This window comes from Dermacentor variabilis, chromosome 4 (assembly GCF_050947875.1).
Source record: "Dermacentor variabilis isolate Ectoservices chromosome 4, ASM5094787v1, whole genome shotgun sequence".
Lineage (NCBI taxonomy): Eukaryota > Metazoa > Arthropoda > Arachnida > Ixodida > Ixodidae > Dermacentor > Dermacentor variabilis.
This window is the reverse complement of record NC_134571.1, coordinates 134,370,710-134,391,778: the sequence shown is the minus strand read 5'-3', so window position 1 is coordinate 134,391,778 and position 21,069 is coordinate 134,370,710. Positions and strand designations below refer to the sequence as shown.

The window sequence follows — 21,069 nt, the reverse complement described above, 5'->3', positions numbered from 1 at the left end:
GTTGTCGCATACCAAGCTACTAACATTTTTGATGTTTCTTTGACTGTAACGCAGTCACATTTCGTGGTTTTAAATATCTTCATTGTCTTACGCCGGTTGTTCTGTATTCTTCCTCATTCTGGTGTAAAGTGGCGTCACATGATTTGTAAAATACGGCTTTCCTGTATCCCGTTTTTTCACAGCGTGATATTCACGACAGCTTGTCAGGCTTTCGTCTTTTACTGATAAGCAAAGTGGCACACCTTTTTCTTTTGACTGAGTTAAATAGCATCTGGCCGATATTGCCCTGACAGCGCTCCTGTAGTTAGCATGTTCGCCCTTTGTTACTTGCACTAGAACACCGGGTGGTTGGGCAAAGGGTGTTGTCGTAGCGGTAAGTGTGCCGTGCCTGTAGTACCTACAAATTTGTGGAGGACGACGATGAGTCAAATGACAACTAGGCGCTCGAAAGAACATTTGCTATTAAAGAATGCTAAATTGACTTACCGGTTTTGTTATTGTATTTCGAATCCTTAAACTGCGAATGTTGCAAGAATAAATATTCTGAAATGCCTATGCACTTCCCGGAAATGACACCTACGTCAGCATAATAATGCAAACATACAAAATTAATTGATAAAGTTGATTACACGTTCTTGTGACGTAGCGACTCCGTAAGAATGAGGCTGAATGTATGCTTAACGCCTTGCCTTTTCAAAGGTAAAGACCCAGCAAGTTCCTCGCGAATAGCCCGCCTAATGGGAGCAGCCAGAGATGTGTCAGGCAGGGCAGGTCCATCGTTGAGAGGCAGCATAGACAATTGGCGCGCCAGCTCCTCACGAATGAAATCCTTTATCTCAACAGAGAGCGATGCTGCTGGCGTGGTGTTTGAGCGAAGCGTGAGGCCCGAGAGAGAGTCGCCAGGTGCGAGAGCGCTGCGCGCAAGGACCCTTTGTCGACGCAGCTCATCGAAGCTCTGGCAAAGAGTGACGACAGCTGCGACAGAAGTAGGGTTCCGCGCCAGGAGCATTTGAAATGCGTCGTCCTCGATGCCCTTGAGGATGTGCTTCACCTTGTCTTCTTCAGTCATGGTGGAATCGACGCGGGCGCAAATATCAACGACATCCTCTATGTAACTAGTATAAGTCTCGCCGGGCTGTTGAGCGCGCTGGCGGAGGCGTTGTTCAGCACGGAGTTTTCGCAAGGCTGGGCGACCGAAGACTTCCGCGAATGCAGTTTTGAAAGCGGACCAGGTTTGCAGCTCCCGTTCGTGATTGTGGAACCAGAGGTTCGCAACGTCAGCAAGATAGAAGATGACGCTACGGAGCTTCGTCGGGTCATCCCACTTGTTGTGTTCACTGACGCGCTCGTAGGTCGAGAGCCAATCTTCTACGTCAGTATCACCTGAGCCGCTAAAAACAGGAGGGTCCCGCTGCCGTTGCACGGCGCCGCACATGACAGGAGCGGCAGATGCGCCAAGCGGATTGTTGGGAGCGGCGCTCATAGTAGCGGCTGGAGCAGATGTTAAAGTGCGGCTGCGAAGTTCCAGGGTGAGGTCGGAGAGTGCAGCACCTTCCACCAAATGTAATAAGATGATTTATTACGAGGCACTAGGCACAGTCTAGTAGCACTGGCAGTAGATGAACGCTGATCATGCGCACAGCCGACACAAGAGCGCCTTCTTCGTCTTTCTCTTCACCACACTTGTAATAGTTTATGTATTCAAGTTTGGATTTGCACTTCTGTTACCCCTAACAATAAATATGTCCTTCAAACGAGCCTGTTCAATGTTCCAGCGCTTCCTTTTGCGCGCTGTTACTGTGATTGCGCGCTTTCTTTTTTTAGTGGTACCTAACTCGAATATTCTATCCGCCGCAAACGCAGCGAAGTTTCCCAAAGTGGGTCAGAACATCGCCTGGAATTACGAGCCGAGTGAGACTCAAGTCGTCGACAGCGCAGGCCGCGTGAAAGATTGGTTTGACGAGTACAAAGACTTCAAAGCGGGCAACGTCGATCCTTTTCGTGTGGATCCTGGGCCTGTGGTCACGCATTTTACGCAGGTACATCATCCTTTCTTTTTCTGCAATGGCCGTGCAGTCAAACTGATAGAACATGCCAAGAGCGCGGCATCCGGCTGCATGATCAACGTTTCCCGCTGTAGGTAGTTCAATAGCCAGATCATTGTGTGAACCCTGCGGTTCGATTCCGCGAGCAGACGGGACTGTAGTGCCAAAGGTAGGGAAGTAAGAAATGTGCACCTTATCAACTGTACTAAGGATAGAAAGAAGATAGAAATCCGATTGTTCTTGTCTAACAGAGTTGAAAGGCATAAATTATGTCGCGCAGAGTTCTCAAGGGCGCATGTACTGATTTCTTTAGGATAGAAGGTAAGCTATGATGTTCTTACAAGAAAATAAATTTAAGGGAGGTTGTGTGTTTACGTGAACGCGTCTGACAGAGAACATCGAGAGGAATGTAAGGTTACTGCAGGCAAAAAAATATATATAACATACAGGGTTTCATCAGTATCAGCTCGTGTGATACGCGACTTTTATTGACAAACCGCGGCCTCGTTAAAGCTGAAATTCCGCACAGATGTAGCATTTCGCCAGTAGTTGAGTATAATAACACGCTGGTGGACGATACTCGCCAGCTGCGTGAATAACGAATCTTACTGAATGCCCTCTGTGGCGACGCCACTCAAAAGATATCGATCCCACTGCAATGCAATGCTAGCGCCATCTGTCACTTCTGCGGTGAACACCGCATTAAGTGTGTTTCGCCGTAGCAGTGAAATATGGAGGTGCGCGCTGTGTATTCAGCAGGAAATTTACAATGTACTGTCAAACACAGCGAAAACATTCTTTGCTCTCACTCTCGCAACGTCGTCAAGCAGTGTCATCGGAAGCAGCTGGCTCAACAGTGCTTATTGGCTGGTTTAATGACCGGGAGAGCATCCTCAGTAATACACATTTGCTAACTTTAGTTAACTGTAGGGAAACTATATATGTCTGCGATGTCGACAAGACAGAACAATCATTTCTTCTTTTGACTTCACGTATCTGCGTCTGGAGCGCGTGACCTCCAAGAAGGCAGCGTCGCGCTGCCCTATCGGAGGGGCGCTGCGTAGATTGTCTATAGACTGAGAAAAGTTTGCACCCTTTGGAGTGTATATTTGCCGCACAACAATAACCGTCATCTGTCTTGCCCACATTTCCTTTCTTGAAAACGCTGCGCACGTTACTTTCCTGTCGGGAATGCTATGTCATGCTGACAGCGCACATGCCGTTCGTTACTGGAAAGTACCGGGTTCGCCGCGTTAAAGAAAGGGAATGCGGACAAGACAGATGACGATTATAGTTGTGTGGCAAATATACACCCCAAAGGGTGCAACTGTTTTTAGAGTGTACCGCGGCCGTTTGCTTCGCGGTGTAGCTTCCAGCGCGCTGGCGGTGACGACCGGGTATCGCCGGGTATCGGTGCGATGATTTCACTTATAATTGAATGATTAAAAAAAATGAGCCATGGCATTCGTGAGACGACGTCCTATATTAGCGAGAATATTTTATGATTACAGATAGAAAAGTTTTTATGGTCACTTTAATTGAGTACATGGATTTAAATACTTTTTGTCGCCGTTGCAAATTGGCTAAACCATTGTCGGGAATAGTGTTGCCAATATTACTGAAATGCGGAGACCGGTAATGAACTGCGGAGCTCAGTGGAAGCGAATAAATTTGCCATTTATGGCGGGCTTGATGGAAATGCGCTGCCTAAATTGCTTTGTTGGTTAGCGAATTCAGGTATGCAGGGGCACTTCGATTGGTAATAAACGTCCCCTATTGACTTCACTCTCCTCTACTACATATCGGAAAAATGAATTGGCTGTATTTCTTACTTCATTTTAGGTAGCCTGGGCGGAAACACGGTACTTGGGCTGTGGTTACACGCACTACAAGCTTCGCGATGACAACGATCCCAGGCTTCCCTATAAAAAGCTTTTCGTCTGCCACTATGCACCAGGGTGAGTTGGAAACCCCTTTTACATATTTATGTATACGGGGGTGTACCATCTATTATGCGCCAAGTTAAAAAAAAGGTGGTCTTCAATCCATGCTGTGAAGCCGGTTGAACAGAAGCTCTAAACGAAAGCAAGAGCGATTACCCATTGCGACGTAGCTTGAAATTATTCACATGGCGACGTTCACGTGAACTTTACCTTATTATTTGCTTAAGACGTTTCAACGGCATGTGACTTGGCTTTCGGCGCTACTTCGTGCACCTACAAAGAGTACACCAGAGCGAAGAGAAACGCACTAATCCACACTTTTGCCGTGCGTCGTATGTGTGCTGCTCTTCAGGAGCCTTCACCATACGGGGCCTTCCCATAGCACTGTCCCTACACAAATCAGTTGCTAGGTGGGTGATTCTTTTGCATACAAAATTGTAGTTACGTCACTGCCTGTTTCGTATGCTGCAGTTGCTGCTTCCCGCCAACTGCAGCTTACGTAACCGTATTAGTTACCGGAAAACGCTTGCGGCGAACGCTGTGGGTGAAGGTGAACTTTCTGGTTCTTTTTTGTGTGTGTCCCGCACGACCCACGTGGCGCGCGCCTCCTGAGTTATTTGCCTACGGACACGACAGACCCATCGGGAGGTAGGGATATAGAGATTCGCACTAAAAACGGGAACCTTCTGTGCGGCTGAAACCAATCACATATCGTTAGCAGTAACCTAAAAGGCGTCTCGTATTTTTGAGCTCTTCCTAATTAATCATCTTGTAATGCATAATGAACTAGCATTTTGATTACTACATTTACGGCAAATTTGTCAACGTGAGGCGTTAGAGCGACATCGAAAACATCAATTACGTTTGTTCGCTACGCGTAACATTTTTCGCGTGCTGAAGAAAGCCCACAAAATAAAAAAAATAATAGAACGTTACTACGCATCCGCGTGCGGTGACGACGGCGCCCTTTACTGAGTTCAGCGGGAAAGTAAACATTTTGTCTCTAGCGCCTCAAATCGTGAAGCTCGTCGCGTTTCCGCTGGTTCACAAGCGTTGGGCGCGCAGCGATGCCGCTTCAAGAAAAAATCGCACACACGCACGCACTTGCGCGGCAATGGCAAAGGGATAACAAGCGCGCAGAAGCAATCAAGTTGGCTAAAAGCATTTAATACAGCGAAGCTGTGCACCTCTACCCACCAATGCGCTTGTCGTGTACGTGGGTGACGACTCAACCAATCACAGCGGAAGGCGCGCGCCACGTGCTCCGCTGGTTCCTTGCAGCACCACCAGATGGCGGTCGCTTCCGGGCATCCGCGGCAATGGCGGCGTAGGCCATACGGTGTAGGCCATACGTAGGCGGAAATTCAATTTATTATGAAAAAAGGGAACCCAATGTATTTTGGCTTGAAGATTAACTTTTGATGTGAAACAAGGTCAAATGTTTTTTTTTTCAAAGTTAAAAGAAATGACGTCACTTTGACCATAGTTGTCGATAACGCTTGCAAAATTGTGAATTACTGTGGTTAGTTGTGTGACCGTAGAAAAGCCCTTACTAAAACCAGGTTCAAAAGAGGAGAGAATGTTGTTACATGTTAGAAACTTGATTATGCAATTAGCGACAATATGTTTAAGCATCCTACAGCTCGAAGAAGTCAGTGATATAGGACGATAATTTGAAATCAGCGATGTGTCACCTTTCTTGTCTATGGGCACCACACGCGCCGTTCACCATCCGACCAGTTCCTCTCGGAGATCGCTAAATCTAAAATTCTTTGCAAAGATGTTTCCTTGCAAGCTCTAGCGGCGCATTTAGGGTATAGGCGCATGCATGTCACAGGCAAGAACTGATGCTCTCTCCGAAAATGTGGGTGAATTCGTAACAACGAATTTCCCCAGGGACTGAGAGTATCATTTGATATATCCTGAAGACATGTCAAATAGATGCGATCCGGTATGACAGGGTTCGCATTAAATTCTAGATGACGAGCTTCGTTTCCTCGCAACGTAGCTAAGTTCCACTGCGAGTTTTGGTTTCTCTTGCGCTCGCCGCTTCTTTGCTTTTGCTTGTCTCTTTGCAGTGGCAATGTCATTCGTAGATCCATGTACAAGAAAGGTTCAGCCTGCAGTGCGTGTCCAGAAGGAACAACGTGTGACGCGGCCACCGGGCTATGCGTAAGTCGAACTCGATTGACAGGCTAATATTTTAGGCGATTAAGAGCTTACTGTGTTCCGCTGATACGCAAAATGAGGTTGTATACTAAAAATGTAAACAAAAGGCTTCGATTGCACTTCAATAAGAGCAACATCCGGCAGTTACATTGCAATTTCGGACATTATTTAACATATTTCTTCATTACCAGACATTGCTGAATGTATCTGTTGGCTTATTTTTGATGTAATGAGACAAAGGTGGTTATTTACGGAATCATTTCAAGTGGAAAGTCATTCGCGTGGTAAAGTATGATAAATGAATGAAACATTTATGTCAAGGAAGCGGCCGGCTTTTGGCTGCTATTGGGGATAATGTGGGAATGCGCCTGGGTTAGGGGATTGTTGGGCACTTCGTAAATTGCGTGCATAATAGTACACGCTTAGGTTTTTGATCGTTTACGCAGGTACTTAGACTGTAACACTGTAACAATTATTTTAATATTTTCACTCCAACTTGTGTTTCATTAGCCACCGTTGTCAATAACCGCGGAAAGTCAGCATTTATGAGACAGAAGAAATGGATGTTTATGTCTTCAACTGCGTGAAGCCGTACTATTAGATGAATTCGAGTAACCTGCTGCATCGGTTCGTACGTTGAATGCTATTATATTCCGGAATGGCGCAGAACGTAGGCATCAAGTCCGCATTCCAGCCGGTGCTGACAATATGATACCAGAACTAGGAAGCATGGACACCGAAACCAAAGTCACGCATTTAGGTAATGTTATCAAAATGTAGGATATGGGGTGGCCTGCTGCGCATGTAACGTGCATGCACACATGAGTGTAAGGCATAAGTTGGGACTGATCGCAGTGTTAAGTAGTGTAAGTATCATAGCATCGGTGTAAGCAACCGTGTCCTGTTAGCTTGGTGGCACAACTCCAATGACGTCTCCATTTGATGGATTAACACGGTACTAATCGAAATAGCCCTCAGAAGGCACGAACCGGAATGGCGCGCTCCAACGGAAGTGATGTTTCCGCTTTTGTGCCCAAAAAAGCACAGCGCAAGAGACGAGACTTCAGTTGCTATCGCTTTGAACGTCAGGCCGTGCACATGCTCAAAATCTGGGTGCGTCTTGGCACCTGCCTGCCACCCCTCGGCCGCAACCTAGGAATTACTAGTCTAAGCTAAACTAGCCGCAGGTCTCAGCAAACCCGAGTTCTCGGTCTTAGGCAGTCTGGATTGGCATGAGCACGTCTTGCAGTACCTGGAAAAGGAGTGTTCCTGGCTCTCGACTGCTCTTGCCCCCCTGCGCCTGGCAGAGGTTGTAATGAAGGCACATTCTGGTGGCATGGCTACAAGAAACATCAAAGAAATACTCGCTATTGCGGAGAAAAAGACGATACGCCTCAGCCCGCCATTTGCAGAGCTAAAGAATGCTGAGATTTCATTTGTGAAGAGGGTGCTGTGGCCTTTATTTTTGCACTGGCTTTTGCCAACATTGGTGAACTCAATTTTATCATGTACACTGTCATTACTTCCGAGTACGTCCATGTGTACATTCCCAAAATAAGATACAAGTTAATTCGCCTTCATTTCGTCCGTCTGCATATTTCTTTTCTCCATGTGCCATATGGCGAACGAAAGTAACTAATCGAAGGCAGCAAACTGGGCTTTTCATTCGGTTATCGAATATTGTTTTAGAACTTACACAGAATCACCTCATGCATAACTACAATGCCTTACGATGCGACTGTCGTTCATATCAGATGTTGAATTTCCGTTATGGAGCCAGTAGTGCGTTTAAGCGAATCTCCGATGTTTTATAAACCTCTGAGAACAGACGCACTGATATGTAGTTGTGGAAGTCGTGTTCAATTGCATTCATGACACTCATTGTATTGCGCAACAATGCGTATCTGTCCTTCAGTAAAACTATGCTGTCGATTATGTGTTTGTCTGACATACCTAAGATGTCAGTTGCGTCAACAACTACCATTTGCCGAAACTCTCTCCACTAAAAAGGCCAGGCCTGTGCCAGAAAAAATTCTGTACAATAAATTCTGGAAGGGAGCTCTCCAGACTCAAGCAGCGCACTTCATTTCAACGACAACAGATCCCCTTCTAGTGAGCGATTTCTAAAATCTACAAATTAGAACAACAGGTCTAGAACATTCACTATATCGCTTGACACCTTAAACATGCGAAGATCGCCATATTATTGAGCAGCTCTCTGCCCATACTTAGTCATTTAGGACTACTTGTTCCAACGAACCCCGCTCATGGAGGAATCGAATTAGGCTGATTTGTGGCAGCGTGCACACAGTGGACCATGCTATAATTTTCGAGCGTGGGCCCATGAGAACTAATGCATTCGAAGCCCCAAAGCTATTCGCGCTTGATCAAACATTATTTCGAATTCTGGTGCACAGACGAACATCTCACAATGCGATGTTCCCGTTCAGCACCTACTTCATTTACATGCGCCACGTAAGACTTGCACATGGCAGCTTCTCTGCAGTTACAAACTTCTTTATTTTTTCATGGACAGTTTTGCGAGATGAAGTCCAGGGGCGAACTCAGTACCGTTCTATGTTTCTACATACTTCTTATTTGTCAAAGCCTTTCGTAAAAGCACTTGCACCGAACATAGACGTATGTTTGCCCTTTACCGCTCCTAGGATGTAAAGCTGGAAGATACACTTATACTTTTTATCGCTAAAGAAACGTATCCTTTTTGTACGGTTCAGCATCTGCAAGATGAATAATATTATAGACGGAGGACAACATTCGCTACAAGCAAACAAAAGAGCAACCTCCACATAAAAATATAACCACCATGAAACCTATATCTAAGGTATGTTGAAAAAAAAAAGAAATTGAGAGATTCAATGACAGATTTCTTGCAACACCCTTATATAACAGTTTTTTTTTTACGTTCTCTGCAAGACCGCAATATGTAGAACGTGTTTGCGCGTCATGATATTATTGACCGTACATACCTTTTTGAGAGGTAAAATATCATATATTGTTATTATTATATATCATAAATATTATTCAGCAGCTCAGTGGAATTTACGTTTCGTATTAGAAAGGAAATCTACATTTACCGTAACGTTGCAAGATGTATAACCGCGGCACCCACAATACCGTCAATGTAAATTCCACCTGTCTGGAACCTAGCGCCCTTCCTTTGCTCTTGTGCTTGATCATTCTACTAAACGAAATATTAACAGCTTCAGAGATCCATTCGAGTGACGCATCTACCAGAATGGTCACGACAGCGATCATCTAAGCTTTGAGTTGTTTTTTTTTAATTTTTTTCTGTCATAAAGCTTTTAGAACAGCCGCCTTGATAGGTTGTTGGAGTAGTCGAGCTTAATTGCATGCATGACACTCAATGTATTGCGCAACAATGTCTTAGTCCATCAGTAAATGTATGCAGCCCAGGCACGTACCCAAGGGAGTGCCCGGGGGGGGTCCGAGCCCCTCGCGAAATTAAGCGGCATATCCCCCTTCGCCGCCGCTACCCCCCCCCCCCCCCCGCCATCACACTTCACATACCTTCCTAAAGCTCCGCCAAGTCAATCTTGAGACTCGACAGCTATTACGGCGGTTAATATTTTTATGCCTTCTTTTTCTCCTTTTAGATGGCGGTAGTTAGGGCATCTCCTGGGGTGTGAAGGCCAATTATGTCATCGATTCTGTGCCCGCGCGATTAAATTCGAGGTGCGTTCAGTTGTCACCATCTATTGGAACAGTCACGCGCATCGCTCTTGCTTCGTTATTTCAACTTTCTTTGTTTAGACTGATCCACGGCCAAGGAAAGGGATTCAATTCGTTGTGAGCTGGTTTGTATGCTCGTGGAAGTAGTTGGAGTTGGTGAAAATGCCAGTTGCGTTTAACTTTTCCTTTTGCTTCATTATTTCCTGGATTGACGGCTCGCTGCGATGCTGGCAGATCCTCAGAACCATATACCCGCGATATGGGTTAGATAAGGTGGAAAATAAAATCATGCGAAACAGCGTCCACCATGAAACTCTGCGATAACCGCTAAACCCATTAGCAATATCTATGTCACCCGTTACCTCGTCTCGATTTTCCCTAACTGTACAGAAGTTTTCATGTAAGATTGGCAACTGGAAACACGAGTCTGAAGGAGTTGAGAAATTAAGCAATCTACTAAGGGAAAGAGCGGAGGCAACAGCCAAACAGGAAGGAAAATTGAAAATTAACAAATTTAGCCATTCTTCGTGAAAAAAATGTATGGATCAAGAAATTTTTATTTTAGAAGGAAGTATTGAAAAGGCCTACCGGAAGTGGAGAATGATTCCGTGTGTTTTGAATGACGTTTCTACATTCATCAGCTGAGCCGCGTGACGTAGCCACTTCTCTGCTGTGCTTATGTGGGTGTTTTTCAAACCTTTCGCGGTGGGCGCAGTGCGTCTACGAACGCAACGTCCTGCGCTCTACGCGGATGTACGGGACTCTCGGCCACGCATCGTTGCGCAACTTGCCAAATAATAATACTAGTCGGTTTTCGTACTTGGTAGAGCTGCAAACGAGGCTTGCAGAAGAACTGTGATTATTCCGCAAATATATATTTCCCTGCGATTCTTCAACAGCTCATTGAATAAACACTACTAGAAATCGTTATTTTACACTTTCGCTTGTTTACTTGTTTCGGCCGTGTTATTCCTGCGCTTTTTTCCGACGCGAGTCCATTTGATGTGGTTCCTTGTTTGTCTAGGTGTACCACATAGGGGTACCTGGGAGATACAATTTACTTCATTGCACTTTGGCGGGTTTACGCGTCTTTATGCTGAATGGTGGGCATTATTCGCATTTGTACAAGTAAAGGTACCCCCCCTCCTCATTTGCATAGGTAAGTTACTAGGGGTTGCCCCCCCCCCCCCCCGCACGATAAGAAATTCTGGGTACGTGCCTGATGCAGTCGATTACGCGTGTGACTGACATACCAAAGTTATCACTTGCATCAGCAGCTACTCTTTGCTGAAACGCTATCCACTGGAAGCGCCAGAATAAGCCTGTCAGAGAAAAAAAATCATTTCAATACATTTTGGAAGGAAGCTCTCCACACGAAAGCAATGCACTTCATTCCAAGTGCCACAGAATCCCTTCTAGCGGGCGATTTCTAAAATCTACGAATCAGAACAACCGGCCCGGAGGATTCACTATATCGCCTGACAGCTTAAACATGCGACGATAGCAATACTAATCAGCAGCTCTTTGGCCACATTTACTCATTTAGACCTACTCGTTCGAACGAACCGCACTCGTGGACGCATCGAGTGAAGTTGATTTGGGGCCGTGTGTACACATTGGAATATGCTGAACTTTTCGAGCCTGGTATCGTTAGAATTAACTAATGCACTCCAAGCCGCAAAGCTATTCGTGCTGGATCAAACCTTATTTCGAATTCTGGTGCAAAGAATAACATCTCACAATTCAATGTTCCCGTTCAGCTCATACTTCAATTTACATGCGGCACGTAGGACTTGCTCGTGGTAGCTTCTCGGCAGTTACAAACTTCTTTTTTTTTGAATGGACAGTTTTGGGAGATGAAGGCCAGGGGCCAACTCAGTCCCGTTCTATGTTTCTACATACCTCCTATTTGTCAAAGCCTTTCGTAAAAGCAATTCCTTTTGTCGAAGCACTGGCACCAAAAATATACGTGTTTGCCCTTCACCGCTCCTAGGATGTAAAGCTAGAAGATACACTTATACGTTTATCGTTAAATAATCTTGCTCTTTTTGTACGATTAAGCATCTGCAACATGAATAACATTACAGTCGGAGGAAAACATCCGCTACAAGCAAACACAAGAGCAACCTCCAAACGAAAATATAACAACGATGGAACCTATGACTACGGTATGTTGAAAAAAAATGGTAGATTCCATGACAGATTTCTTGAAATACCTTATAGCATTGTTTCTGAACTTTCTCCGGAAGACCGCAATAAGTAGAACGTGTTTGCGCGTCATGGTCTTATTGACCCTAGATACATTTTTGAGGGGTAAAAATACTATATATCACTATTATTATATACGATAGATATTAGTTAGCAGCTCAGTGGCGTTTGCGTTTTGTATTAGAAAGAAAATCTGCATTCACTTCAACGTTACAGGATGTCAAACAGAGGCACCTCTAAGTGTTTCAACCAACAATACCGTCCATGTAAATTCCACCTGACAAGAACCTAGCACCCCTCCTCTGCTCTTGTGCTTGTTTATTCTACCAAAAGAAACTTTAAGAGCTTCAAAGATTCATTCGAGTGACGAATCTACTAGAATGGGCAAGACAGCTGTCATCAAAGCTTTTAAATGTTTTTTATTTTTTATTTTTGTCATAAAGCTTTTAGAACAGACGCCTTGATAGGTTGTTGGAGTAGTCGAGCTTAACTGCATTTGTGACACTCAATGTATTGCACAACAATGTGTCTCAGTCCATCAGTAAAAGGATGCAGCCGATTATTTGCTTCGCTGACATACCAAAGTTATCAGGCGCTTCAACAGATACTCTTTGCCGAAACGCTATCCACTGAAAGTGCAAAGGCAGGCCTGTCACAAAAATTCTACGCAAGAAATTTTGGAAGGGAGCTCTCCAGACGCAAGCAGCGCTCTTCATTCCAAGGACAGCAGAACTTCTAGCGGGCGATTTCTAAAATCCACGAATCAGAACAACATGCGTAGATAATTCACTATATCGCCTGACACCTTAAATATGCGAAGATCGCAATATTAATGAGCAGTTTTCTGCCGACAGTTAGTCATATAGGCCTACTTCTTCCAACGGACCTCGCTCGTTAACGGATCGAGTGAGGTTGATTTGGGACAGTTTGCAGATATAGGACCATGCTATACTTTTCGAGCTCGGGACCATCAGCACTAATTAATGCGCTCCAAGCCGTAAAGCTGTTCCCGATTGACGAAAAGTGATTTCGAATTCTGGTGCACAGACGAACATCTCACATTGCAATGATCCCGTTCAGCTCCTGTTTCAATTTACATGCGACATGTAGGACTTGCACATGGCAGCTTCTCTGCAGTTACAAACTTCTGTTTTTTCATGGTCAGCTTTGCGAGAGGAAGTCCAGAGGCAAACTCAGTCCCGTTCTATGTTTTTACACACCTCGTATTTGTCGAAGCACTGGCACCCGACATAGACGTATGTTTGACGTTCACCGTTCCTAGGATCTAAAGCTGGAAGATACACTTATACTTTTTATCGTTAAAGAATCACACCCTTTTTGTACGGTTAAACATCTCTGCAAGATGAATAATATTACAGACGGAGGACAACATCCGCTACAAGCAAACACAAGAGCAACCTCCTTATGAAAATATAACCACGATGGAACCTATAACAAAGGTATGTTGGAAAAGAAAGAAATTGGCATATTCCATGACTGATTCCTTGAACCACCGTCATAATAGTTTCTGGACTTTCTCCGCAAGACCGCAATATTTAGAACGTGTTTGCGCGTCATGATGTTATTGACCCTAGATACCTCTTTGAGAGGTAAAAATATTATTATTATTATTATTATTATTATTATTATTATTATTATTATTATTATTATTATTATTATTATTATTATTATTATTATTATTATTATTATTATATAAGTCTACGTAAATACTGGGACGAATTTAAATTTCTGGCTGAATCGGCAGCTAACTTTGTAGACGTATTTGTGATTACAGAAATCAATGTTTCCCAGGCTTGCCTTGATACGTTTACCTTGCAGGGCTTTCCCGCACTATTTGTCACACGAAGCGGGCGTTGTGGCGGAGGCATTGCTCTCTATGTAAACGACAACTGTGAAGTTTTTTCTGTTGATGCATCTTTTGTACATGCCGAATCTATGATGGTCAAAGTTTGTAAGACGTTGTTTTCTGTCCATATCTTATCGATTTACCGACCACCCCCATGCAGCCTTTCACGGTTTCTTGTTGAGCTTGAAGAAGCTCTGCGGCAGTGGAGCTCAGTGGATCAATTTCGCTTGATCGGAGACTTGAATAATAATATTTTATGCCCTGAAAAAGTGACAGTTTGTGATTATTTATCTACGTTGTCCGCTTGTGGTCTGGAATGTACAATTGCAGCTCCTACTAGAGCGGAATTAGTTAATAATAGTCTAGTGCAACCTTGTTTAGATCACATAGCGGTCAGAGCTCCCAGCTGTTCATTTAGGTCATGCACTGTTCTACAACGGATGGCGGACCACTATTTTGTAGCATGCCGTCTTGTTTTACCAGACGCGTCTGGAACGTCATCGGTGGAAACTGGATCTGGGCAGCGTAAATGCCTTGTCCCTACTGTTAATCAATCCAAGCTTGATAACCTTATCGTTTCGTTTGACTGGGCATCCTTAACCAAACAATATTCTTCGGGAAAAGTATATGAAAGGTTCTGTATGCAAATGAAAAATTTTGAATTACGTTACACACGGCTGATAGCTAAGCCTATAAGAAAGGGTCACTGCTGGATGAACACGGAAATTCTTGCTTCCATTTCGTATCGAGACAACTTGTGGAAACGCTACAAAAGAAATCCCATAAACCAAAGACTGCGATTAGACTACAAGTCGGCAAGAAATAGAGTTGTTGCTCTTCTGCGTGCCGCCAAACGCCGTTACTTTTTATAAATTCCAACAATCTTCAAATAATGTTAGCAAAACTTGGTCTTTGATAAATGGTCTCAGAGGAGTGATTTCCAATAACCGGTCTATTTTTGGCGCTTTTCAACAACCTGCCACGGAAGTGGCTGATGCTTTCAACAGGCACTTTGTTAAAGCGTCCCAAAGGCTGTCTCTCCATATACAAGCACTCCGCCGTTTGGGCATTCCGTATCTGCGTCGGCTTTTCTTCCTTAAACTTTGAGGGGTGATCTGGAAGAAATTATTTTCAGTTTCCCTCCTAAAACCCACTGGATATGATGGAATTTCTTTACACACCATCAGAAGGAATTTCAATCCGCTGTCTGATATTATCCTGCATATACTGAATGGTTTTTTGGAAGGCGACGAAATTCCAGAATGCTTGAAAACTGCAGTTGTTGTACCACTACACAAGTCAGGGAAGAAAGATAGTATTGAGAACTATCGGCCAATTTCTATATTGCCGATTATTGATCAGGTCTTAGAAAAATTTATTTTCCACGCTATGTCTTCTTTTCTTAACAAATTTTCTATCCTGACCAATCGACAGTTTGGCTTTATTTCAGGGCGTGGTACTGTGGCACTGCTTGAGGAATTTTCAGATGAACTGTTCTCGGCATTCGATCAGAATCTTTTCTCATGTGCGCTATTGTTGGACGTAGCGAAAGCGTTTGACACCCTGAATCATCAAAGCTTGTTAAGTAAACTGCATGTTTGGGGATTTCGTGGGCCTTGTTACAAAATTCTCGAAAATTACTTTACCAACAGATTTCAGGTGGTCTCTACCGATGATAAGGGCGTATTTAGTTATGAGTTGTCGGTAAAAGCTGGAGTGCCTCAAGGCTCCATTTTGTCGCCATTGTTGTTTAATGTTTTCGTTAACGACTTCCCTTTGGCAATTTCGAAATGTTCAGTATTCCAGTATGCTGACGACACTGTATTACTAGCGAAACACCTTTCTTATGAAACGTCCACTGAAATGTTGCAAAATGACGTGTACAAAGCAGTGCTTTGGTTCGCTAATAATGGAATTGTTGTAAATGCCCTCCCCCCCCCCCAAAAAAAAATAAAAAAACTTGTTTGCTTTCACTCTACTACATGCCTCTCTACTTGCATGAGTCAGACTGTGTTCATTGTAAATGTGCGCCTATTACATACGTGGATTGTGAGAAATATCTCGGAATCTATTTCGATAGTAATTTATCGTGGCAACATCACTTATCACTTATTTGTTATAAACTGAGGTCAGTAGCGTGGCTGTTGTTTAATATCAAAAGTATTGCACCCTTGTCTGTAAAAAAGATTATAGCACATGCACTGGCTTACTGTGTGTTGAGGTACGGCATTACAGTCTTTGGCTTTTGTTCTGATCGTTGGAGATGCAGGGTAGACCGGATTATTAAAAATATTCTTAAAAATGTTGCATACAATTCCCCAATAGCAACATCTGCGAATATCTTCCGTGAACTTGGTCTACCGAGCTTCCATTCATTACTTATAGAAACAGTTGTGAAACATTTCTGGAATTCCGCTTTCAAACAAAAAAGGGCCGCCGCAAGGGAACTTAGAAAACATGTCCTTTATGTAGTTCCGCGTTCAGCCACAAGGTATGGCGCGGCCAGACGCTGTGCTTATGTGCCTGACATATTTAACAAATTACCAGAAGAAATGTTTAACACGACATCAAAAAGCACGGTCAAACACTTCTTAAAGCAGCTACAGTAAAATTAACCTCTTGTACATTTTTTTTTTGAATCGCAATATTTGCCTCTTCAACTATTGTTATATGTAGATAACCAATGTTATCTTGTTCTTCTCAATTTTTTGCCATTCGTTTCATTATTTTTATTTTTTTGTTCATGTCTCATCAATTTATGTATATTTTTTCGCCTTGTATATCATATTCATTGACACGGTCCTACAAGCCAACTAAGGCTGAGACCGGCCTGCTTGTGTTGTTTTGTATATTTTGTGGCAATAATAATAATAATAATAATAATAATAATAATAATAATAATAATAATAATAATAATAATAATAATAATAATAATTATTATTATTATATCATGGATATTATTCAGCAGCTCAGTGCATGTTGCTTTTGCGTTAGAAAGAAAATCTGCATTTACTGTAACGTTGCACGATGTCAAACAGAAGCACCGTTTCGACCAACAATACCGTTCGTGCACATTCCACCTGACAGTAACCTAGCGCCCTTCCTTTGTTCTTGTGCATTATCATTCTACCAAACGTACCAATAACGGCTTCACAGACCCATTTAAGCGTCGCATATACGAGAATGGGCAAGACAGAGCTGGTCCCCGAAGCTAGAGAGCAAGACTCATGGTCAACGCATAACTGAGCCTGGAAATGTACAAACCCGTCGTCGAAAGGGATCCACGTCTGCTCGGCTGCACGGCTCCACGACTGCACATACTTGCTAAAAAAATTATTTGGTGAATGTCAGTATTTGAAAGAGTGACTAGTTTTCAACTGTTTCGTGTGTAAGCGCTGTGGTACAATTTTCAGGCCCCATTCGGCCCCGTTAGCCATGTCGTACACTCTTAAAAAAAAAGAGAGTCAAAAGAGGGTCACGACTACCTCGACTCTCTTTTTTCAGTCGCTGACTACCTTTTTTTCCAAGGGTAGTCACAAAACGAAGTCGGGAATGACGCATGAAATGGATGACTCCCATGCTGCTTGAAGGGAGTCAGTGAAAGGCACATATGATGTTATAGGTTGCAGTGAATGTGGATTCGTTGGTTCACTCAATCAAATAACTGATTGACTATACCAAAGGAAAGAGCACGATATGTAACTACCCGAGTTCAACTCTATAGCCGCAAAAAGTAAAATGCGTTTCATGCAGTGCTGTATTACAGCATAATAAGGATAGCAAGAAAGGCAAATTGTTTTTTTAATTTTTCAGTAAGAAATAATTGAAGCAGGGTGGTACAACACCAAACTCCAAAAGTAATAACACTGGTTGGTATATTTATGCAACGCACTGTACATTAATATGTATTTTGTACATAAAGATACCTTAAGGGGGCGGGGGGAGTGCATGAATATTGATTGCCCATGCACAGAATGGAAAAAACAAGAAAAAAATACAACACGAATATACACACAACGTCAACAGAACACAAACTGTGAAGTACACCCACTTAGAGTTCATAACATAAAGCTAAGCAAATATTACAATTTTTAATGAAACCACTAATTCACATCTGGGTACCACTTTCCCTGCCAGATAAAGATCGAGGAACTCTGGTAATACCTCATCTTCTGGCTGCGCCGCACAGACTACATTGCGTTTAGATACCTTACGTGCTTATCGATGTCTCCTGAATTCAACAAGTCCCATCTTGTCTAACAAGAACAGAACCTCATCCTGAGCCGCAAAAATACCTGCAATCTGTCCAAATTGTGGGTCGTCTGCCTTACCCGTCGTGGTTGCTCAGCGGCTATGGTATTGGGCTGCTGAGCACGAGGTCGCGGGATCGAATCCCGGCCACGGCTGCCGCATTTCGATGGTGGCGAAATGCGAAAACACCCGCGTACTTAGATTTAGGTGCACATTAAAGAACCCCAGGTGGTCGAAATTTCCAGAGCCCTCCACTACAAGTGCCTCATAATCGGAAAGTGATTTTGGCACGTAAAACCCCATAAGTCAATTTCGTCTCCCTTGGTCATTAAAAGCACATCTCCCACATGGTATGCCATTTGCGGCATAGTGACTGACTTCGCCTGCCATACGTTACCTGCAGGCAGGCGCTCCTCAATGCACGTATGTAAAACAGATCTTCGCACAGGTTTCAGGCTTGACATGGTGTGGCGTTGGTTGAAGACAATCTCACGGAATTCATAGCTTTGAGAAAGTTGGTGAAGCTCTGCAAGTGTTTTACATATGTTTTTGAAGTTTTTCATCTTTGATGCCTTGAACCTCATACGCCAGATTTGTTTGAGTGGTCCGAAAAGAGATCATGCGTGGGTAGTGCACAAGGTAATGTAATTTAGGGATTATGCGGGCTTCTGGGTAGCGGGTAACGAATGAACGGAGAAATTCTTGAATTTTCACCTCCATATAAACAAGAGACTCTGAGGGAAGCTCATCATACAAAAGCATGCCTACAACTTCCCTGAATAGGAGGTAAACCTCCCAGCCTTCGTTTCCCTCTATAACTTTAGAAGCGAAAATCTGAGGTAACAGTCCGAAAAGGCACCACTTCTGTGAAGCAGTGTCCTTTAGAGGGGTATTGCCTCGTACGAAGGCTTCTGTGGGGCGTGGTGGTCTGTCAACGCTTTAGATTTAGAATCTAAAAACGTTGTGGTCTGTTTGTACCATCATTGCGGCCACAATGGAATGTGCAAACTTTGTGCACTGTTCTGCAAACCCCTGTGCAAAAAACGTGCAAACGGCTGCTCTGTTCTTGCTCAAATTTTGTAGAGCGATCGCATTTTGGCGTCGACTTTACAATTGCCACAGTTAAGTGCCTTGCTTGTAAGAAAAAAAACGCAAATTTGCCTGTGCCCTTGCGGCTGCAAACAGCTGCCGTAACGGCGCAAGCATAAACCAGTTTCGCCGCCTGCCGTCAGCTTTAAAAAGCAGCGTCTAACGGAGGACGGTCGCCTGTTCCAGGAGCAGGCAACACGCGGCAGCGCTCCCTGATATGCTGCTTTCTGCAGCTGACGACAGGCAGCGCTACAAGTTTATGCGTACACCGTCGCGGCAGCAGCTCGCATTTTCATGAGCGCCGGTAAGTTTGCATTAAAACAAAGATCAGGCAATTAACTGTGCTAAGTGTTATACTAAACGAAGTAGGCACCAAAATGTGGTCATTCTGCCAAATTTGAGCAAGGATAGTGCAGCGGTGAGCGAAAACTGTTTTGCGAACGCGCGCAGCGAAATATTCAGGATCCAGCACATGACTTACGGCTTTCGTATTTACTTCGACTTTGGATTCGCAACTATGAGAAGCGCGGCTATGGCTCTGACGGCACCTTGCTATCTACGGCGGTGAACGAGTATCTAAACGCGAGTGGCATTCCTCTCTTGCTTGCGTTGTGCCTGTGAAATCTGACAGCGGTGGCAGCATGTCGTCCGATCCGCCTTCAACTGAACTCTCGCCGACTGATGCGGAAGGAGCGGTTTGCCTCTTGTTTGCGTTGCGCCTGTGAAATCCGACAGCGGTGGCAGTATGGCGTCCGATCCGCCTTCAACTGAACGCTCGCCAACTGGTGCGGAAGGAGCGGTTTGCCTCTTGCTTGCGTTGCGCCTGTGAAATCTGACAACGGTGGCAGTATGTCGTCCGATCCGGCTTCAACTGAACGCTCGCCGACTGGTGCGGAAGAAGCGGCTTGCCTCGTTTCGCAGGAGCCATCAAAGAAAATCGTGAAGCTCACAGGCGCCCGGAAACTCGCCGACCGCCACGAAAGCCTGCGGACGGGAGGGTTCGTGTACCTGATGACAGGCAACGATCTTCTAATACAGGTGAGCGTAAATGTACTGCGCGTCATGGAGCGCAAAGAGGATTTGGTCATTGTTTGGTTCATTTTATGTTATTTTGTATACAATGTTTTTTGCAATGTTGTTTGCCTTCCTTCCTTATTTTGTGATTTGCCTCTGTATTTACTTTGCCCCTCCCCTCTGCAATGTACAACCGTACCTTGAGGGTATGATAAATAAATAAATAAATAAATATGGGCAAAGTAGCAACAGTATGCGTAGCGGAAATGTCGAGCACGATTAATAACTTCGGTTGCCGCGCTTTGAACTGACAGATCGAGTCTTGGGAAATTGCTCTGTGTCACTTCACTGTGCTGCCAACTACTAATATTTTTGTTTCGTCGCAGCCAATGCACTTGACCTTAAATTGAGAAGTGTAGCGCATACTTGCCCGTACGAACACAACGTTGCTCAACTATAATTATTGCCGTGTCGAGAAGCCGCAAGGAAACTAGCCTTTTCAGGACTTCCATCTTCTGAAAACTTCTGCAGTTGGTTTACTACTGATATTGGGGTAAGGTGTGCAATCGCTTCCCTATCTGGTAGGAGAGGGAGTAGTAACAGCTTCAGTCAATGTAATGGTGCTTTAGTTAGCATAACTGGTCGCAGTATGCCATATTCTGCAAATTTCTTGAGCGTTTAACTAATAAAACAGGCAAGGCGACGAAAACGGACTTGTTGTTTGCCTGTTCAATCTTTGTCGTCATTTGTGCGCTCCAACATTCACACAGCA

General features: G+C 44.1%; 1 protein-coding gene across 3 annotated transcripts in view; it reads left to right on the top strand.

Moving 5' to 3' along the window:
* The window catches only part of LOC142579804 (scoloptoxin SSD43-like), a 54,856-nt gene that overhangs the window by 15,323 nt on the left and 18,464 nt on the right, over nucleotides 1-21,069 (top strand). For all 3 annotated transcript variants that reach the window (XM_075690380.1, XM_075690378.1, XM_075690377.1), the window contains 3 exons: nucleotides 1,864-2,039; nucleotides 3,888-4,003; nucleotides 6,067-6,160. In XM_075690380.1, coding sequence (XP_075546495.1) covers nucleotides 1,864-2,039; nucleotides 3,888-4,003; nucleotides 6,067-6,160 — 386 coding nt within the window. The remainder of the gene's footprint in view (nucleotides 1-1,863; nucleotides 2,040-3,887; nucleotides 4,004-6,066; nucleotides 6,161-21,069) is intronic.